At 34.9% G+C, this 20,354-nt stretch overlaps 1 protein-coding gene across 1 annotated transcript in view; it reads right to left on the reverse strand.

Moving 5' to 3' along the window:
- Positions 1-20,354, reverse strand: part of LOC150081651 (long-chain-fatty-acid--CoA ligase 1-like) — a 254,279-nt gene that overhangs the window by 33,463 nt on the left and 200,462 nt on the right. Inside the window, exons 14-16 of the mRNA XM_090380577.1 lie at positions 18,634-18,706; positions 12,849-12,937; positions 3,150-3,266 (exon numbers count right to left, since the gene is read on the reverse strand). Coding sequence (XP_090236703.1) covers positions 3,150-3,266; positions 12,849-12,937; positions 18,634-18,706 — 279 coding nt within the window. The remainder of the gene's footprint in view (positions 1-3,149; positions 3,267-12,848; positions 12,938-18,633; positions 18,707-20,354) is intronic.

Raw genomic sequence — 20,354 nt, forward strand, 5'->3', positions numbered from 1 at the left:
GTTGCTCAGCTTCATTGTTCAGTTACCCCTTGCTATGAAAGCTTTTTTCTATAAAAATCAATGCAAAGTTCCATTTATCTGCAATATCAACTGTGTTAGCTAAAACTTTCCTGCTCCCATTAAACAAGGGTCTGATCTGATTTGGTCTTTTCTTATAGTATGCAGATAAGTGAAAAATACTTGTGCATTTTCTTAACCAATGACTTCTCAATATACTTTTGTCAAACCTAGCTCTTTCTGTGGTACTATAACATATCAACTAGGCTTCAGTACTTTTCACATAACTATAGTGAAAATTCTATTGGATTGGGCAGATCACTATTGATCCATCTCAACATCCTTCTTGTGATTCTCTCTCTCTCTCTCTCTCTCTCTCCCTCTCTCCCTCTCTCCCCCCCCCCCATAATTCAACTGTATTTGTGTTGTGTGCTTTCTCAATTGATGAAGGCACATGTAGCAGCTTGATCTCTCAATCTCCTTTCCTGAAAGCAAAACCCAGCAGCAGTGGCTAGTAACCTGATGGGCAACCTATGAAAATAACATTTCCACATTAACATTTTTAATCAATGATTAAAAATAGAATTTTTTTTTTTTTTTAAACCTTCCCAAAGAGCCAAACTCCTGAAATAGTTTTTTCTCTCCTCTTTGCAAAATTGAAATTGTAAAAATAAACTCTGTACATAAGTGTTTTTAAGCATTAATTTGTTCTTATTTCTACTTGACTGCCCAATATTGGAGTATAAAATCAAATCAGAATTTAAAAAAAAAAAAAAAATGTAAAATACTAATACTGAATTTGTAGTAATATAGTGCTAAAAGCAATTTATTCTTTAATACCATAAAAAGTATTAAAATCTAAAATTAAATAATTTAAAATTAACAGTTACAATTTTTTTAACAATACCATATCTATCTATTTAGAAGGTATGGCAATAAAGTTCAGCCTGGTACAATAAAAAGAACACAAAGTGGAGCTCAAAAATGATTTTATTTTTATTAAAAATGTAATCACCACCTGACTGAATACACTAATTACATCACTCTAAAATTTTTTTTCTGAAAAGAGTAAGTGATGGTATCCAAAGAGATGTCCTCAACATACTGAAATCTTTCCTTTTGAGGGCAATTTTCACCTTGAGAAAGAGCAAGTCCACTGGTGCTACATTTTGTGAGTAGCAAGGATGATTGGTGAAACGCACAATTCCATGTTTCATCAGATATGTCTTTACAAGTGCAGAATGGGGGGGAGCATTATCGTGCAAAAGGAACCAGCTGCCTTTCACTCAAAATTGCAACTCTCTCATTTTGAGAGGTTTTCAGACACCCACTTCTTGGGTCATCAATCCATTTTTGAACCACTTATACCATTCAAATACACTGGTACAACTTAAAATTTCATCACCATAAAGTTCAACATTTCATACATTTCTGCTGCATATTTTCTCAGTTTAAAGCAAAATTTGATATTTATTCCTTGCTCCATTGTAAAATTGTGACAGGAAACTATAATGCTTCTAATGAAACTGGTTGTTACTTGCAACCAATCAGCCTACTGGAAAATCCAGCACCACCTGTTGGAGGAAGTTAACTAAAACTTAACACTTTTGTTTATTTTCAAACTCACTGAACAGAGATTTTCTAAACTGAACTATTATTAATGAACTGTAATACTTGAATACTCCCATTTTGTATAAATGTTCACTGAACCCTTCCTTCTGGAGAAGGACTTGTTTTTGAATTCTGAATTATTACTATTAAGGCATATTAGCAAATTAGAGTGTTTATACTAGTAAAAAAAAGGAGAATAAGGAAAGGATGAAACTTCTGGAGTAGTCTTAGGTTACCTTGAAAGGAATAAGGGAATTAAGTCAGAGAGGTAGGATGATTTTCAGACAGGCCACCTAAAAATAAGTGAAATGGCATCCTTCCTCATTTCTAGCAATGTGAAATTCTCAACAAGAAAGGATAATTTAAAAACAATACTTTCGCAGTAAGCCGCCTTGATGTATGTCATTCTATTACTGATTTATACATAATTAAAACTGTATAGCGGAGATGTAGGAGAAGGTAAAAAAAAAACCAAGCCAACACGAGCACCATGGCAAACTTCAGGAAACGTTTACCGGACAACCTCATTTCCCACTTCCGCAGTTTCTCCCTGCATTCTCAGTAAACAGATGGTGTGTGTTATCGGCAGTAGAAGTCTATAACAATGTATTGATTAGTTTTTTCTCATTATTAAAAGCAGATTATTGGAGTTCATGAGTGCAATGCCTTCACGGCTGAAATTTACTTAAGGGTATACCCTCCAGACTGCCTCAGCTTGTTTATTTCTTGCTGTTTTAAAATAGGAAAACAACTTCTACAGATTGTGCATGTTATTGGTAGTTGCAGTAGAAGTTAATTTTTCAATTTTAAAACAGTGGGAAGGGGAGATAAACACCAAGACTGAGGCAGTCTAGAGGGTGTACCCATAAATAAATTTCAGCCTACTCATGAATATCAATAATGAGAAAAACTAATCAACACATCGTTATTGACTTCTACTGCCACTACCAATAACACGCACCATCTGTTTACCGAGAATGCAGGGAGAAACAAGTTTGTCCAGTAAGAGTTTCACAAAGTTTCCCGTGGTTCTTGTGTTGGCTTTCTTTACCTTAGCTGAGATGTGCTCTGCAATTTTAGAACTCTACAATTAAAAAAAAAAAAAAAAAGTTTCATAAAGTTGTTTCAAGCTTGATAAAGTTTGAAAATCCTACACAGAATTTAAAAAAAAAGATTAAAATCACATTGGGGCATGTAGGGTTGAAAAGGTACCCTTGTTCACTTGGCAAGAACTAAATGTCTGTGGTCCTTTGCACCAGTTTACTCAATGGACCATGCTTTTTCTTCAAAAGTACAGGAAAAATTTAACAGTATTAAAAAAATATATATATAATATATAACTGCAGACATTATTCCAATGATAGCAGAAATGCTAGGCTCTGTGTACTAGTCTCAAGGGGAGAAAAAAGACATGGTAAAAACGAAGCTAGTTAAGTCTTTGGGCAGCACCTTATTACTATTCAATCCTAAAAAAAGTCCACATATTTCTAATTCTATGCCCATGTTACAAAGATACTTAAAAATCAAAATTTTGCACTTACAGGTAGCCACCTTCCAATATCTCCTGTGTGAAGCCAACCATCCTTATCAATTGCTTCTGCTGTCTTCTCAGGATCTTTTAAGTAACCTTTGAATACATTCAGTCCCTTTATGCAAATCTAAAAGGAAACAATTCGATAATGTGACCACCACTATAAACAGTATCAAAAGTAAACTACAGTCAAGGGGAAAAAAAGCAGATCAAGGTCAGTCTCACTAGGCTTCTAACTCACTCGCTTCATAGTAAAAAGTGAGTAGACCTACTGAATTACTTTGAGCCACCTGCTGTTTTTGCCTTACTATAATGTGAGGTATTAACATAAAAACCGCAAACTACAAAGCAAGACTAAAAAATGCAAGAGCTACACGATTCCCATAATTACAATCAATTCATCAGCTGTTCAGTGTCAGAAAAATTAATCCTTGGCATACATGCAGGTCTTAGTCATATCTTGTTTCATTATTTACTAAACCTGCTTTGTAAAGTATTAATTGGCATGATGGCTATAGCAAAAGGTTGGTAACATTCAACAAATAACTACAATGGAGCCTTCTCAAAGCAGAGAAAACTACGCAGAATACAAAGGAATTTAAGATAAAGCCTAAAGAATCAGTGCTTTCAAAAGAATAGCAGTATTTAAGTAAAGTTGCAGTGAAGGACCAAGAGGAAGTAGCTGAGCAGGCATATTACCATAACAGATGCTGTTTTAAGAGAACTGTTAAAGGAAAGTAGAAGACTATTCCTATGAGAATTAGCATCAAAACTGAATATTCCTTTGAAATGTGTTTTTTTTTTTTTTTTTAAATAATATCATGACTACAGCATTAAACATAGTTCACATTTAGACTAGAGACTAACTTGACAAACAAGGTGTTACTGTCAATTCATGAAAACATGTGGAACAAAGATTCTTTATAAACAATCACTTGTGATAAATCAGATATGACATGAGCTGTAATCTAGAGACCAACCAGCATTTAGAGCAAAAACTCCTCACTGCCAAAAACTGATATTGTTTCAATTTTCTGACAATAAAGGAAAAATTTTATAGCAATCTGAAACAGTAAATCTCTTTTTCAGGAGAATGCAAGAGCTCAATATCACCCTAATGCTCTAATGAGCACTGGTTCTACATCCCAGTGCATAAGCCATTTGCAATTTTGGGCTTTTTTTAAACTTTAAAATTTACAGGAGTATCCACAAGCAGTGTGGGGTGGGGGAGATAAACTGAATACCGGGCATAGTTTATACATTTAAGTTCACCCTCTTATTCCAATGCAGTTTCTTTTTTAATATAATAATGGCTTTGAGATTTTATACACCAAATCATTAACAATAAGAACCATTAGCTATACCCAACACTTCATGATATTAGCGCAAGTAAAAAACAAAACAAAAAACTGCTTGCATATGCACCTGCACACTGAGTGGACAGAAACATGGGATACCTACCTAGTAATGCGTAGGCCCATCTTTTGTCTGGATAAGGGCAGTCACATTGAGTCCACTAGTTCAAGAAAGTGTTCTACAGGTATCTCCATCCATGCTTGCTGCACTGCTGTCCATAATTCCGTCTCATTCCTGGGTGGAGGATCCAAAGCTTAAAGATGCTCCACACTCTTCATGTCCAGTGAATGGAGAGGCCATTCCATTGTGGTAAAATCTGCAGAATGCTCTTTGAACCAAGTTCTAGTCACCATGGCTCTGTGGAGAGGCACATTGTCCTGCTGGAAGAGTCCATTGCCCTATGGGCGCACGATGAACATGTAACCGGACCACTCAGATGCATCTAGATGTACTAGAGGTCCCAACGTGTGCCAATTGAACACACCCCAGACCATTACTGACAATCCACCTGCCTGAACAGTTCTTTGTTGACAAGACAGATCGGTCTCCAATCATTCAAGGTCCAGTGCAGATGTTCTTTCGCCCAGTCTAGGTGCAGAGTCCTGTGCCGTGGTGATGAGACTCTGGTGGGTTGGCGGCTCCCATAACCTATTACAGCTAATGATACCTGCTCAAGTGGAGCAGAGTTTCAAAGGTTATTTAGTATAATTGTTAAGTTTATTTTCATAAGTTTTTCCTGTAACAGTTTGATTTTGTAATATTATAAATAATTTGAAAGTTTCTTTCATTTAGAAAATTTTATAATGGTTATTACAAGATCCACCTTGAACACTTCGTCAGAGGGCACCGTGGCCATACGGAAACAGCAGACTGATTCCCAGGCGAGTCATGATTTTATCCTATGCAGAACCTGTGGCATGTATTCCAAGATCAACCTAGTGGATAATCCTAGCTCACTTGGAGATTCTTTTCTTTGTCACCACTGTAAGGAATGCACTGATCTTAAGTTAAAATTTGGTGCATTGCTAGAATAATTTGAGTCACTTAAAAAAATGGGTGTTTGCCCTCAACAATAATGTATCTGGGAGCTTGTCAGGGACTCAATACTCTAGTAACCCACCAAGTGATGGACTTCCAAATCAGGCCCCAGAACAGAATAACCAAGTGCAAACTATTCTGGTTCAAAAGGACTTAGTTTTATTAGGAGACACCATTTTCAGGGAAACAGGAAATATTTTTTGTAATAAGGATAGGTGGACTAGAACCACGGTATGTCTGCAGGAAGAAACTATTAATGTCATCAACAGACTGTCAGATTTTAAGGGGGATAAAGAGGATATTATTGATATGGGGACTAATGACATTAAGCATACACAATCCAACAATTTATTAGACAAACATAGGACCATGCTGAAGAAATGCCACGAGTTAGATCACAATGTCTACGTGTCTGCAATTCTGCCCAGGCACGATAGGGATTATATGCTGAAAGCCTTGTGGATTAACTCAAGACTTTAAGGACTCTTGGGGGAAAATTTTGGGGGCAAATTTATATCAGCTTTGCCTGCACTTGTAGGTAGAAGGAATCTGTTTTGTAGAGACGTGATACATTTGAACAAAGGTGGTGCAAGAGTTTTTACCAGTATTATTGGGGATACCTTAACCTTTTGCCTGTCCCGTGCATCACATGTGATACACACGACGTATTTTCTATATGCTTGTGCATCGCATGTGATACACACTTACTGGAGTTTTAAATACGATAAACGTCTGAAACTTACTCAGTTTTTCGATCTAAACTTGTTATAATTTGTCTTCCAACTCAGTGTGCATCACATCTGATTCACAAAGTGCAAGAATGTGAATTATCTGAAATAATATGGTGGAGTTACTAAATATATAAAAAATGCACAAATAAAAAGTAGCTTTTATTTCTCATTCAATACACTACATTATTTATGGTATTCATTGAAACAAGGTAGGCAAAATGGTTTGTCACATTTGACACATTCTGTTGAGACTTGTTTAGATTTTTTCATTGCTTCTTTGCGATTTTCCTTCGATATGATTTTTGTGTAACAACAATGACACCTTCTCCAAACAAGTTTTCCGTCTTCTCTTCTTGGTATATTTCGTAATGTGTCATATGGGATGCACACATCCTTGCATATCCTTGGTCCGTTACATGTACCCTGACCTACTAGATAAATTACTCTAGACAGCCACGCAATACGATAAAAATATATTTCATTTGAAATAGTTCAAATGAACTATTTCAAACGAATGTATAGCTTAGTACATGCAAAATATATGTGGACAGGCAAAGGGTTAAACATTCAGGGAAACTGCTAGTTTGGGTGGGGGGAGGTGACAAGGGTAATACAGATACGCGTTTATCTGATAATACTGGTCAAAGTAACACTTGCACATAACTTGAAAGTTCTTGTTTGTTACCACAACAGAACATAGCAAGATGTTCTGAGGGCAGAAACATTTCAAATGAGTAGGCAGCTATTGCCAGGGAAGTGAGCTTAAATAACTTTAAGGTGTGTGTCAGAGTAGTTAACTATACAAGAACACCAAGTCTTAATTGTTTATACAGTACTGTTAGATAAAATTAGTGAATTTGAACTGCTGGTTAGGACACATAACACTGACATAGGGCATACAGAAACATGGCCACTCAGAGATAAAGGATGATGAGTTTCAGTACAGTATGTATAATATATTTAGGAAGGATAGGGAAGAGAGAAGGGGTGGTGGGGTCATGCTTCTTATCAAAAGAAGCCTGAGCATAATGAAAGCTTTCCCAGATTCAGACATTTTGCATGCTAGTATAGAATCTGTACGGTGTGAGCTTGTTGGCAACAAAAGATATGAGAGTGGAAGTAAGGCCAGGTGATTGTGAAGGTTATGATGAGAGCCTCTATGTGCAAATGGAATGGGCAAGAAAGCACGAATGTCTTATTATGGGCAATTTTAATTTGCCTCTAACTGGAGCATATGGGAAGGAAACTCCATATAGGGGACAATTTTTAAAATCAACTAGATGAATGCTATTTGTATCAATGTCAGGGAAAGTACTAGGGAAAAGAATACTCTAGACCAGTGGTCTCCAAACTGTTTTGGTCATGCATCCTTATTTTACTTAAAAAAAAGACTAGCACACACACACACACCAGAATAAAAAAATTAAATATACAAGTTCAATATATATTTTTTTATTTATAAATAATTTACATGGAAGACATTATATCTAAAAATCACAATTTTAAAAAGATCACAAATGAAAAAATACAAAATTAAATTGAAGTTTAAAATTATATGAAATCATTAAAGTAACAAGTGTAGTAAATGTAATGTAATACGGTTTTATTTATAAATAATTTAAATGGTATGCATTATATCTAGAAACACATACATAAAATTTCATATAATTTGAAAAGATCACAATCTAACTCTGCAAAAATACAAAAAAAATGAAATTGAAGTACAAAGTGATATAAATCAAATCAATAGCACTTTGTTCCCACTATAATGTGCTTGAATATTGATAAAATAAAGCTGCATATTGAAGTATTAGAAAAAAAAACATTTTCATAATTAATAAATATTGATTTATTGCAGATTATATTGCACACCCCTACGAGTGCATGCACCCAACTTTGCAGACCACCACTCTATTCCAATCACCCATGAACCAGAAGACATAATAGGGTTGACAGTACAGGAACCATTAGCAGGAAGTGATCACAGAATTCTACAGTGGACAGTGAAGAGAGGTAGCAGTAGTTAAAAGCAAATGAAGGGGTAATTTCAGGAAAGAAAATGATGGCTTAAGATGCCAGATGGACTAACTAGATTAATTTCTCACAGAGTGAAAACAATTGAATTATGGGCTAAGGTAAAGAAAGCCAACACGAGAACCACAAGGAAACTTCGGGAAAACTTACCGATAAAAATAGTTTCCCACTACTGCAGTTTCTCCCTGCATTCTCAGTAAACAGATGGTATTATGTGTTATACTTCAAGTTTTTAAGATAGAAGAAGCAGGAAACAAATGCCTAAAGAAGTTTCATATTGAAAGAAGAAAAAACATGCCAGGTTTAAAAGCGGCAAAGGATCGGTTGACTTTATTGTTAGGTGGTAATGCTGTGGGGGATTTAAAATTAATACCCCTTTTAGTTTATTTGGAAGAGGGCCAAAGTTCAACCCAAAATCAACACATTTTTCATGATTAAATTCATGATTTTAATTAGAATTTTAAATTTGATACATAAGTAGTTACCACATAATTATACATGTAATATTATGTAAAATAATAAGAGGAGTATACATCAATATAGTACGTAGAACACTTCCGTATGATACCCTCCAGAAATTAAAACGGAAAAAACCGACAACTTACTGGTACATTAGAGTAAAATATAAATAATCAATTTAACACAATTCAAATCAATTTAAAACAATTAAAAGAATCTAAAGAAAATATTCAAAATGATTTTCCTTCCTGAAGCTGACAACGCTTTGACCGTATGTCGTGATCACAGGAATGAAAATTACCGACTCGGGTTAAACCTGAAACTTAAATAGTGATTATTTGTCTTTGCGCATGCACGTAAAGGTCCACGCATCAGAGATCAAATATGGCCGCCGAACATTAACAGAATTCTCGTGTAATTTAATTCCAACGGTTTCTGCAATTAATAGTCGCGTATAATTACGGTGAACGTGAAGTATTTTGGCCTCGTTAAATAAAAAAGTATGTTTTTCGTTAATGGCATGAAAGGCTAATTCTGACGCTGCTGAACGAGAAGCATGAACTGAGGCTTCATGTTGATTTACACGAATATTAAGAGAAAATCGCGTCGAACCTTGGTAAGATGAGTTGGTCACCGCAAGAAATGTATACCAGATCATTAATTTGTGTTGCGAATGCGGAAAGAACCGAGCGATTGTTCAGTATAGTGTGTAACTTCCGTATTGGCCTAGCTACAATTTTAAATTCAGTATCTTTAAAGAATCTGTTAAGCTGTTTGTGCCACTGTTTAACATATGGGACAGAAATAAAGTATTTTTTGATATTACTATTGTTGATTTGTGTAGTATTTTGTATCCTATCCTTAGCCTGTATCCTAATTCGGTTTATTGTGGTAATGGAATAACCCCTGTTTAAGAATCTGCTAGTTAATATTTGTATTTGAGTCCAAAGCAGATTCCGTCGTTGAATATTTATAGGCATTTAGAAATTGATTAAAGATAAGTCTTTTGTAGGTGAACGGGTGATAGCTATTATAATGTAGAAGCATACCGGTGTTTGTAGGTTTTCAATAGATGCTAAATTGTATTTTATTCGAGTCCCAGGTAAGCATGAAATTTAGAAAGTTTAATGACTTTGTATCCGTATCCTCCCTTTCCAATGTAAAACGTCTTGGATAGTACTACTATCGGTAATAACTAGAACAGTCTAAATACCTCCCACAGTATGTGATACGGGGTCGAAAAGGTGTCAAATGTATATGCTCAATTGTTGAGAGATAGATCTCTACATTAAGCCACTCAGGCTCAAACCCATTGGTAATCCAAAAATTTGTTTGTACACCTTGTCCCGAAAGGTAATGTAGTTGGCCTCAACTAACAGTTTAATTAAGTGAAAAATTTCCTTAATAGGTAGCTTCGTATAATTAATCAGTGTCAAGTTTTTATTTACCATATCCCAAATAATATCTAATGTGTATTCAACGTTTACATTCGTATATAACAAGGTAACATCTAGTGAGAATAAATTGTCATTGTCGCCGAGTCTACAGTCTTTAAGATTATTAAATAATGTATCGTAGTTCTTAATCCCAAATTGTATTACCTGTCTAAAGGGTTTTATAATGTTATAAAACTGTGTGGCTAAGGATGAAAATGCCGAGTTCCTGTAGGAAACAATAGGTCGAATAGGAAATCCAGTCTTGTGTAATTTTACCTGACCGAAAAGTGCAGGAATATTGTATGTTCTGGACTTCAATTCCTTTAACTGAACCATAGTAATGTAGTTGTTTTTTCGATACGTGGTTAACGTTTTATTGCATTGATTGACCAAATTGGTAAACAGTGCCGGGTCTACTTCACAATATGTGGAGGTATCTAACACAACTGAATCTAACTTATTAATATAATCATGTTTATCTAGCATTACCACTGTATCTCCTTTATCTGCCTTCTGTATAATGTCCTTATTTTCCCGAAGTTCTTGTAAAGCTGAACTGTCATGTGTATTTAATTTAGGAAGTCGCGTTTCTTTTATGTTATTCACTACTTGGTTAACTTGTTGAATAAATACATCTTTTTGTGGAACATTACGAAGTCCAAATTCGATATCAATTACACATTGTTTTTTTAGGTAGTTTGAGGTGGTAAATTATAATTTAGTCCTTTGGATAAAAGCGAAATCTGGTCCTGCAATAGTGTACACGAGGAAAGATTTGTAACCTGTTGATATGTCGGTTTGTTGAATACTGGGTGAGGAGGTGTTTATGAACTAGCTGACATATTCTGTGGTAGTACATTGTGTGTCTGTGGGGGGTTGTCACCCAACTCGTATGAACTTGGTCGCAAGCCCGCGACAATGTGTTAGAATTCGCATGAACACATCTTGACCTATCCGATAATGTTTGCAACTTATTAACGTGTCTGTGTTTTTTTTTTTTTTTTTTTTTAATTTCTGAGGCCTGTGCTTCCTGTCGCAAATCTATGGAGGTCTTCAATACAGACCAATTGTTCGGATGTAGATAATTTTTTAATTTATCGTGAAGCTTCCTAACCTGGGAAAGGTATTTTTGTTTATTCGAATATCGAGATTTTAAGGCAAGCTTACAATATTACGTGATGTCGCCAGTGTTAGTTGTTTTATGCCTGAAATTTTTTGATTTAAATTCACCCTAGCAAACTTCGGAACAATGTTGTTTTGAAGGCAATATTTTAGAAAAGAAATATGGTACTTTGGGCCGAGTACCTTAGTGTAGATTTAATGTAATTTTGCACCAAGCCATTCAAAAAATCTCCCATAATTGTGTGTATCGATTGTTTACTACTGGATAGTCAATAAGAGTTTAAAAATTAATTAGATAGTATGAATCAGAGGTGTAATACTCAATATGTTCTACATTGATAATAATATTAGTAAAATAATAAGAGGAGTATACCTCAATATAGTACGTAGAACACTTCCGTATGATACCCTCCAGAAATTAAAATGGAAAAATCGACAACTTACTGGTAACATTAGAGTAAAATATAAATAATCAATTTAACACAATTTAAATCAATTTAAAACAATTAAAAATCAAATTAACACAATTAAAAGAATCTAACAAAAATATTCAAAACAATTTTCCTTCCTGAAGCTGACAATGCTTTGACTGTATGTCGTGATCACAGGAATGAAAATTACAGACTCAGGTTAAACCCGAAACTTAAATAGTGATTATTTGTCTTCACGCATGCACGTAAAGGTCCATGCATCGGAGATCAAATATGGCCCCTGAACATTAACAGAATTCTCGTGTAATTTAATTTCAACAGTTTCTGCAATTAATAGACACGTATAATTACATTGAACGTGAAGTATTTTGGCCTCGTTAAATAAAAAAGTATGTTTTTCTTTAATGGCATGAAAGGCTAATTCTGACGCTGCTGAATGAGAAGCACGAATTGAGGCTTCGTGTTGATTTACACGAATATTAAGAGAAAATCGCGTCGAACCTTGGTAAGACGAGTCGCAATCACCGCAAGAAATGTTGTATACCAGATCATTAATTTGTGTTGCAAACGCGGAAAGAACTGAGCGATTGTTCAGTATAGTGTGTAACTTCCGTATTGGCCTAGCTACAATTTTAAATTCGGTATCCTTAAACAATCTGTTAAGCTGTTTGTGCCACTGTTCAACATATGGGACAGAAAATATTTCTGTCCCATATGTTGAACAATAGTAATATCAAAAAATCACTAAGAAACAACTGATGGGTACAACCCTTGTACATAAAAAAAAATAAAATAAAGATTAGATCTGTAATGTTAGCAGATATTCTTTATCAAGATAAACAGATATCAATTTACATTCAATTTTCTTGGATGCAGAATGGTAATTTCATTATACCAGAAATAGTTTATTAAGAGAAAAATGACATCTGTTTAGCTGTTGATTAAACAACTTAACTTGGATGAAAAGTTAAGTTGTGATTTCTTTCCCCCCTCTCCCCACAGGCATTCTTAAACCTTTTGCAGTTTAAATCACTGAAGTGTCATTCAAATATCACCACCTGAATTAAAACATACAGTTACAAAAGAATTAAATATCACTCACTTCTCCTTGTCCCTCATGAGCATAATATTCCATTTCTGGAACATCAACAAGTTTAATATGGCAGCAAGAAATTGGTGGTCCAACATGATCTACAAAACAAATTTAAACTTTATAAGTTCTTCAATAAATGTGTGTTTGTTGAGAATATAAAAACAGCTTTTAAACTTAAGTACAGCCTTATTTCAGTTAATAAGGAACAAAACTATAAGCAAAAATAATAAAAGTGAAAAAGATCACACACAAGCTTGGATTTAGTTCAGATAAGTTGGGATTAGCTCACGTGTGGGAGGAAGTCAAATGACAATTTATTCTGCAGTAAAAATCAACTAATGACAGTGACTCCTTACTAGGAGTATCACTTCCTGAAACAATTTGATTGATATATGGATTAAAAAAAAAGGCAGCATATGAAGTCACTCTGAAAACAATGCTTAATCCTACAACGATACTACTGCAGGGTTTAATATCAAACAATTCCTTTGCTGAGATTAACTGATTGTTAGAACAAACCTACCTAATGTTGCAGAAATTGGTAGTTAATAAATTTAAGGAATTAGGAATTATTAAGAGAGATGGATAAATTGTCTGATGCTGTATAAACTTGCTTCTTGGTATCCTTTTGGCACTACTAACTCTTTTCCAGAGAACCTAAATGATAATGTACCTTGACTTTTTGCTCATACTATAGTAGTAGGTGCCTCTGTAGCCAGGTGGGAAGGAGCAGCAGTGCTTAGTACATGCTTCTTGATTAGACCGGGGTTTGAGCCCGTCACCACCAAATACGGAAAGGTCAGGGAATGACCACCGCATATCTCGGAGCAATATGGCCTTAGTTGCTAATGCTCCTAAAAACCAAATAACAACATCATACTATAGTGGCTATGTGAAGGAAAATTTCAAAATTCAATTTGACAGAGGATGCTTCATAACTATCTAAGTTCATAGCATGTTGGGAATATTTCTAGCCCAATTTGAGTCTCACTCCCTATACAAAAATTTCTATATTTAAAATGGCCACCAATTCATTTCAGACCTTTGTACCAAGTTTTATGACAATAGATTAACTTATTCCTCTACTTCCAACTACTCCCCAAAGCAGTGACACAAATCCACCTCATGACTATGATTACAAGGCAATAAATATTCCTTCAATGCATTATAGGAATTTAATTCTTGATTTATTTGATAATACCATTACTAGAAACTAGGGCAGGATTCCAATACAGATCAATCACTACTTTATATCTGAATTTAGTTCTATAATTTGTTTTATTTGAATATTTAGCAGAATATTTAATATTTTGAGTGTATTCAGGTGTTTCATAAATTTTAAAGTAAATCATTCAAAGAAATCCAACCACTACCAAGTTATTATATGATCATTATTTTGCTGCAAGGCAGATAAAGCACATTTCTCAGTTCTACCATCTCAGGGAAGAAATAAATATTGTGTTAGAGATACCAAGAGTAAAAAACATTTGCATGTATATTAGCTAGAAGCACAGTACATAAATTTAATAAAAAAAAGCTGAAGTATTGCTTAAGCTAAATGCATGGGGATACTAGAAGTTCCCCATATGTAAGAATTATATAAGAATCAAATTTCAGATACTGTTGCACATAAAAGACTGCTATACAAATTGGATCAGTATAGCATTAAAGGCATGTTACTGCTATGGATAAAGGGATAGTGAATTGGAAGATAGTGGTTATTAATTGACACAGCTCTTTGTGGACTAATGTTATTACTGGAGTCATCGCAGAATAAAGTGCTGGGACAATTGTTGTCTTATATATTTATTAATGTTATTGATAAAGGTATATCAAGCTTAATGTCTAAGTCTGCAGAAGATACAAAAGTTGGCAGGGTGGTTAACAACAGTAATTAAGTTATGCTACTGTAACAAGATCTAGAAAAATTAGGCATGTGGGCAGGGAAATGGCAATTGAAGTTTAACATTGATAAAAGCAAGGTACTGCATATAGGTATGCAGTAATTCCACATTAATGTAACATGTGATATTATCAAACTTAGTGTGCAGAGAAAATGAGTAAGAGCTGAGGGTAAGTTAAGCAGTCTTATATGAAGGTCTCTGAGCAATGAAAACATCAGAACAGCTCAGTTTTTCCAATGATAAACAGGAATTCTGCCAGCAGGCATAATGGGACAATTACCTCTCTGTATAAAGCAATGGTTATGCCATATCCCAAGTACTGCAATACAGGTATGGAAGGCTTATTTTAGAAATGTGGATGTGTTGAAACAGGTGCAGAAAAAAAATAATGAGATGAATGAGAAGGAAAAAAAAAAAAAAAGTGTTCTTACTAGGAATAGCTTGTTCTGCAAAGTGCAGCATCTGGAGGCTCAGCAACAAGATCCAAAGTATTTAAGGCTTTGAATGGATCGAGTAAGCTCAATACCGATGGAATCCTTCCTCTTGCTCAAACTACACACAAGTGGGTATAAATTCTAATCAAGGAAGGATGGAGAAAGATGTGCAGAAATTTGCCTTCAGCTAGCAGCTATTTGATTGTTGGAACAAACTTCCATCTTGAATAAATTCAAAGAACTAAACTATTGGATTCCCCCCCCCTCATTTTAGTTAGTCATGCAAGTAGTTGATTATTTTTGCAAATTTTTAGATGCCATCAACTGATTTTTGGACTATTTTGGAGAAATCCCACTCACTAGTGACCACTTGTTGCAGTTCATAACAAAACTTTGGAAAGTGCCCATATGGCTTTTCTCAGTACTTCTAACCTCTTTAGACTTGTTAGAGATTGCCATTGTTTCTTCCAGGCTTGTTAAATTTACACAATCTTGCTTCCAAGATTTTTCCCTTCAGTATCAGGTATTAACTGAAACTGTTTTAAATCAGTCTTGCTTTCTTGAACTTTTCCATATAGTAGTAAGTGTCCAACAAATATACATCCAATTCAGAGGGAGGAACAATTCCTTTTCAGTACAAATCAATTAGATAACCAGTGCAGTTTATTATCACCAACTCCTTTTAATACCCATGCCAGTCCTTAAGCCTACCACAGGAAGAGTTATCAACATTCATTAAGTGGTAAACAATCTTCTAGAAGAATTCCACATGCACTTAGGTTGGCCAGAAGATACCCAGCATTGTACCTAGCGTTGGACATAATTTCAATTAGGACAAATAATTCAAATTATATAATCAAACTATATTATTTATGCCCATCACTAATTGTTGCCCTTCCAACATACAGGACAAGGTGCTTCTGATCTTTTGTTATGAAAGGTTACCACAATCAGAAATAAAGTGGAATCACCTTGATTTCTACCATCTGGAGCAACTGAAAATGAGATTTCAGTAATTAGAAATTAACAAAACTTCATGCATAAATACAGAATTTAACAAAAGTCAGTTTTAGCTTTGTTAAAAAAAGCAAACATTATTAGGACAGTGAGCAGGAGAATTTATCAAATGAGAATCTCCACTGTAAATCTGGAGAATTAACCACAAAGTATGTAAGACCACTTTGTCCTGCTGGAATGAACACACTTAGCCACATCATGTGAAACAAACTCAACACTGCATATTCAATTTCATTTCTGAATGGCATGATGCAACATGCAAAGTACAGGGCAACCTCAATATTTTCAATGCTTGTTCATACTGCAGTTCCAGAAAATTGAAATCCCTCACGAGTGAAACTAGCTACTGCAATGGTTTCCAAAGTGTGACCACTCAGCTCCTGTATTTCTTCTGTAGTATATTCCTTAAATTAGACTAAGTCTTAATAAAAAAAAAAGTTATCTGAGAGTAATTACTATAGATGTCCAGAAGTTTAACATTGATAAATGCAAATTTCTCCTGTCATCTCAATTAGAGATGCAATAAAAAATATACCAACAAAAAGTCAACTGCACACAAGACATCACAAAAGTAAACATTTTTATGAGAGGGGTACCCACTGTATTTGCCAGTTGTGATATATTCAGCCATTTTTTGTATACAACAGCATGTGACTCTTTTCAAGGATGAAAATCTCATTTGGAACAGCAAAAACTGCCAAAGACATGATGCAAAGTGTGCATGAACTGACAATTAGTCAATATACTTTTGTAAGTTACTGATTGTAGTTGGTGTTCTTCACAATTATACTGCTGTTTATAACCCCATAGTACATCCTTGAGATGTAGAGAGTGGAAGTATCATAGTCTGATCTAGAATGCAATCCAGTCTTAGTAAACTAAGTTAAAAAAAAAATACCTTACTCACATAATTCAAGGGATACCCTGTTTTTTATATTTATATATATATGTGCTGCCACTTTATTAGGTACATCTACCTAGCAGTGTTTTGACCCTCCTTTAGCCTTCAAAACAGCCTGAATTTGTCTAGGCATGGATTGAACAAGATGCTGAAAATGTTGAGGAATGGAGTGCCATGCAGACATATGTCACTCAGTTCCTTGCGATTCGGCAGAGATGTAAGCCTGCAGCAAACAGCCCTTCGCAAAGATTTCAATAGGACTGAGATCCATGGACTGAGCAGGCCACTGCAGCAAAGAAAAATCTGTCATGTTCCTGGAACCATTCCACAGTGATTCAGGCTTTGTGCATCAGCACATTACCCTGCTGGAAGCAACCATCTGACTGAGGATAAACTGTCAACATTAATGAATGCACTTGGTCAGCAAAGATGATTAGGTACAACATGGTATTCAGATATGAATCTGAATATGGACCCAACATGTGGCAAGAAAACATTTCCCACACCATAACACTGCCACCACCACCTTGCACAGTAGTTGTCAGATATGGGTCCATGGATTCATGTTGTTTTTGCCAAATTCTGAGCCTTCTATCAACATGATGCACTAAGAACTTTGACTTGTCAGACCAAGCAACTGGTTTCCAATCCTTGATAGTCCAGTGCTGGTGTTGCTATGCCCACAGGAGGCATGCTCTCTTGTTCTTCATTGATAACAAAGGTACATGTGGCCGTTGACTGTTGTAGCCCATTTGCAACGAAGTGAGACTATTGGTCCGTTGCAATATTTTGTTCTCTGCACCAAATGTGTTGTGCGACGTTGTGGTCCATCTGTTTGCTTGCACAATTCTAGCCATCGTCCCCTGACCTCTCATCAACAAGCCATTTTCTTCCACAGGAGTGCCATTGAGGATGTTGTCTGTTTGTTGCACCATTCTCGATACACCCTTGAAACTGTGGTGCATGAAAAGTTCAGGAGAACTGCTGTTTCAGAGATGCTCTGTCTATCACATCTTGCACCTACTACCATGCCATGTTCGAAGTCCGTTAGATCACTCCTTTTCCCCTTTCTTGCTATGTTTTGTACGCTTAACTGATATTAAGTTTGTCCTGCTGCAGTTATATCCACAACTGTGGTCATGTGACTTACAATGTTGGGGGGCAGACCATTTGTGTGCACAGCATGGGCGTACCTAATAAAGTGGCAGCACAGTGTGTGTGAGTATATGCAAGTTTTTTTTTTTTGCACCCACAGACATTCAACTATAGTAGACATTAGATTACACTGCCGAGTCATTCCTATTTATGCATTACACTGTAAATTGGATTCACCGTAAACAAGACTCATTTGGAAGCATAGGATCGTAAAAAAAGTCAGAACTATGAAATTTTTGAAGTTATTTTAAATGCAATACAAAAAAATAACTAGATTAATGGTGAAATTGCCATTTAAAACAATCATTTCATCTACCGACCACAAAATAGTACAACTAAAAGGGAAAAAAAAACAAAATTAAATTTGAAATATATAAACTTACCAACAGTGTTATCTCCTTGAATAACAAGTGTGCATGGTGCAACACATTCAGTCTGCCCATACCCTTCTACTACCTATAAAGTTAAAGGCTGAATGTTAAAAAACTGTCAAAGCAAAATGATAAAATTTTGCTTTATCATTTTAATCAAAATGACAATGAATGAATGAATTTTATCAAAATGATAAAACAAAAAATAAATGTTTAAAGTGATTAACTGGAAGTATACAGAGAATCCAATATAAACAGACAAGATCAAACTAATTGATCCATTCTGATTAAACCAAATTATATATTGCCAAATAATATTTTAAGTAATCAAAAGGTAAACAAAAAAGGATTTTTTTAAAAATATTATGGCAACTTTTAATAGAGTAATTCAAATAAAAACTTTTCCATGTTGAGTAGTAAATTGGAGGTGGCTCCAATACCTGATCTAAACAATTTTAAAATTATTCTGGGATCATGATAGGACTACATACAATCAATACCATAAAAATAATTTAGAAGCAAAACTAAAGAAATTTAACTCTAATTAGAAGGGAAAATGGAGATGAAAATAAGCACTTCAACAATACTTCTAAAAAATAAAATTAAAATTACCTTAAGACAATAAGAACTACATCTCAGTAAGTTAATTCACATTCAAAAGGGAAGAAAAAAAAATTTCCTACATAACACTGGCTAAGTGGTTAAGATGCTGACTAATGAAATAAACTGCTGTTATTCTGGAGATGAATGCCTAATGTTAAGGAAACCTGTAAGCATTTCTACCCCCCCCCCCCCCATTTGTTTACCAAGGGTTATTGGGCTATCCAGTTAATGAAGATTGCACATACTAATGAAGAAAAATTAGTTAATATTTTGCTATCATAAGTGCATCACTTAAAGACTATTTTACATTTAAGCTGTATTCCACTAATACATTAGATACTGATACTATAAGTTCCCAATTTTCTTACATCACATTTTGTTTTAGGGTCTGCAGCAGCAAATAACACTGAGGTGAGTAATATGTGGGTAACAGAGAAATTTAATTTATATTGTTCCAAGATACACATTACAAGTTATTTTATTCAGAAGCTGAGAGGCAACAAAATGCTAGCAAAAGAACTAAAAGTAACTTTTTTTGCTTAGTGATAACCACACAATTAGTTTAAAAATTGTCAAGTATCAATTACAAATTCATATCTTATAAATGAAATGAAAAAGAAAGCAGCAACCACATCTAATAACAGCCATCATGTTATACCTCTTCAAGGTCACTGCCCATTCCAAATCTCATGTTTACAAATGAGATTTGGGATGAATGTCAATGGCATATTTTGATCAAATATGCCAATGGCTAAGTATCTATATAATAAAAGATACAATTACATGAATTTCTGGCAGTTGGGCTCTACAGAAGCAAACATGTCCCCCATTCTCAAATTCTCTTCAGCTTAATATTTACAAAGGGTACTAGGAAAGTTTTGCAATACAGCTTTGTTTATTTAATTTTTTCAAAGTAATTTCCTCTACATTCAATACACCTCTCCATCCTCCGAAACCAATCTTTAAACCAGTTCTGCCAAGTTTCACTAGGGAGTAAAGCACACTCGTTGTCCCAAACCCGTAGAAGGTCCTCATCACTGGAAAACCGCCTCCCTTTTAGCTTCATTTTCACATGCGGGAACAGTGCAAAGTCGTAGGGAGCAAGGTCTGGACTGTAGGGAGGCTGCTCG

This window comes from Mastigoproctus giganteus, chromosome 8 (assembly GCF_048544385.1).
Source record: "Mastigoproctus giganteus isolate SK-2022 chromosome 8, ASM4854438v1, whole genome shotgun sequence".
Lineage (NCBI taxonomy): Eukaryota > Metazoa > Arthropoda > Arachnida > Uropygi > Thelyphonidae > Mastigoproctus > Mastigoproctus giganteus.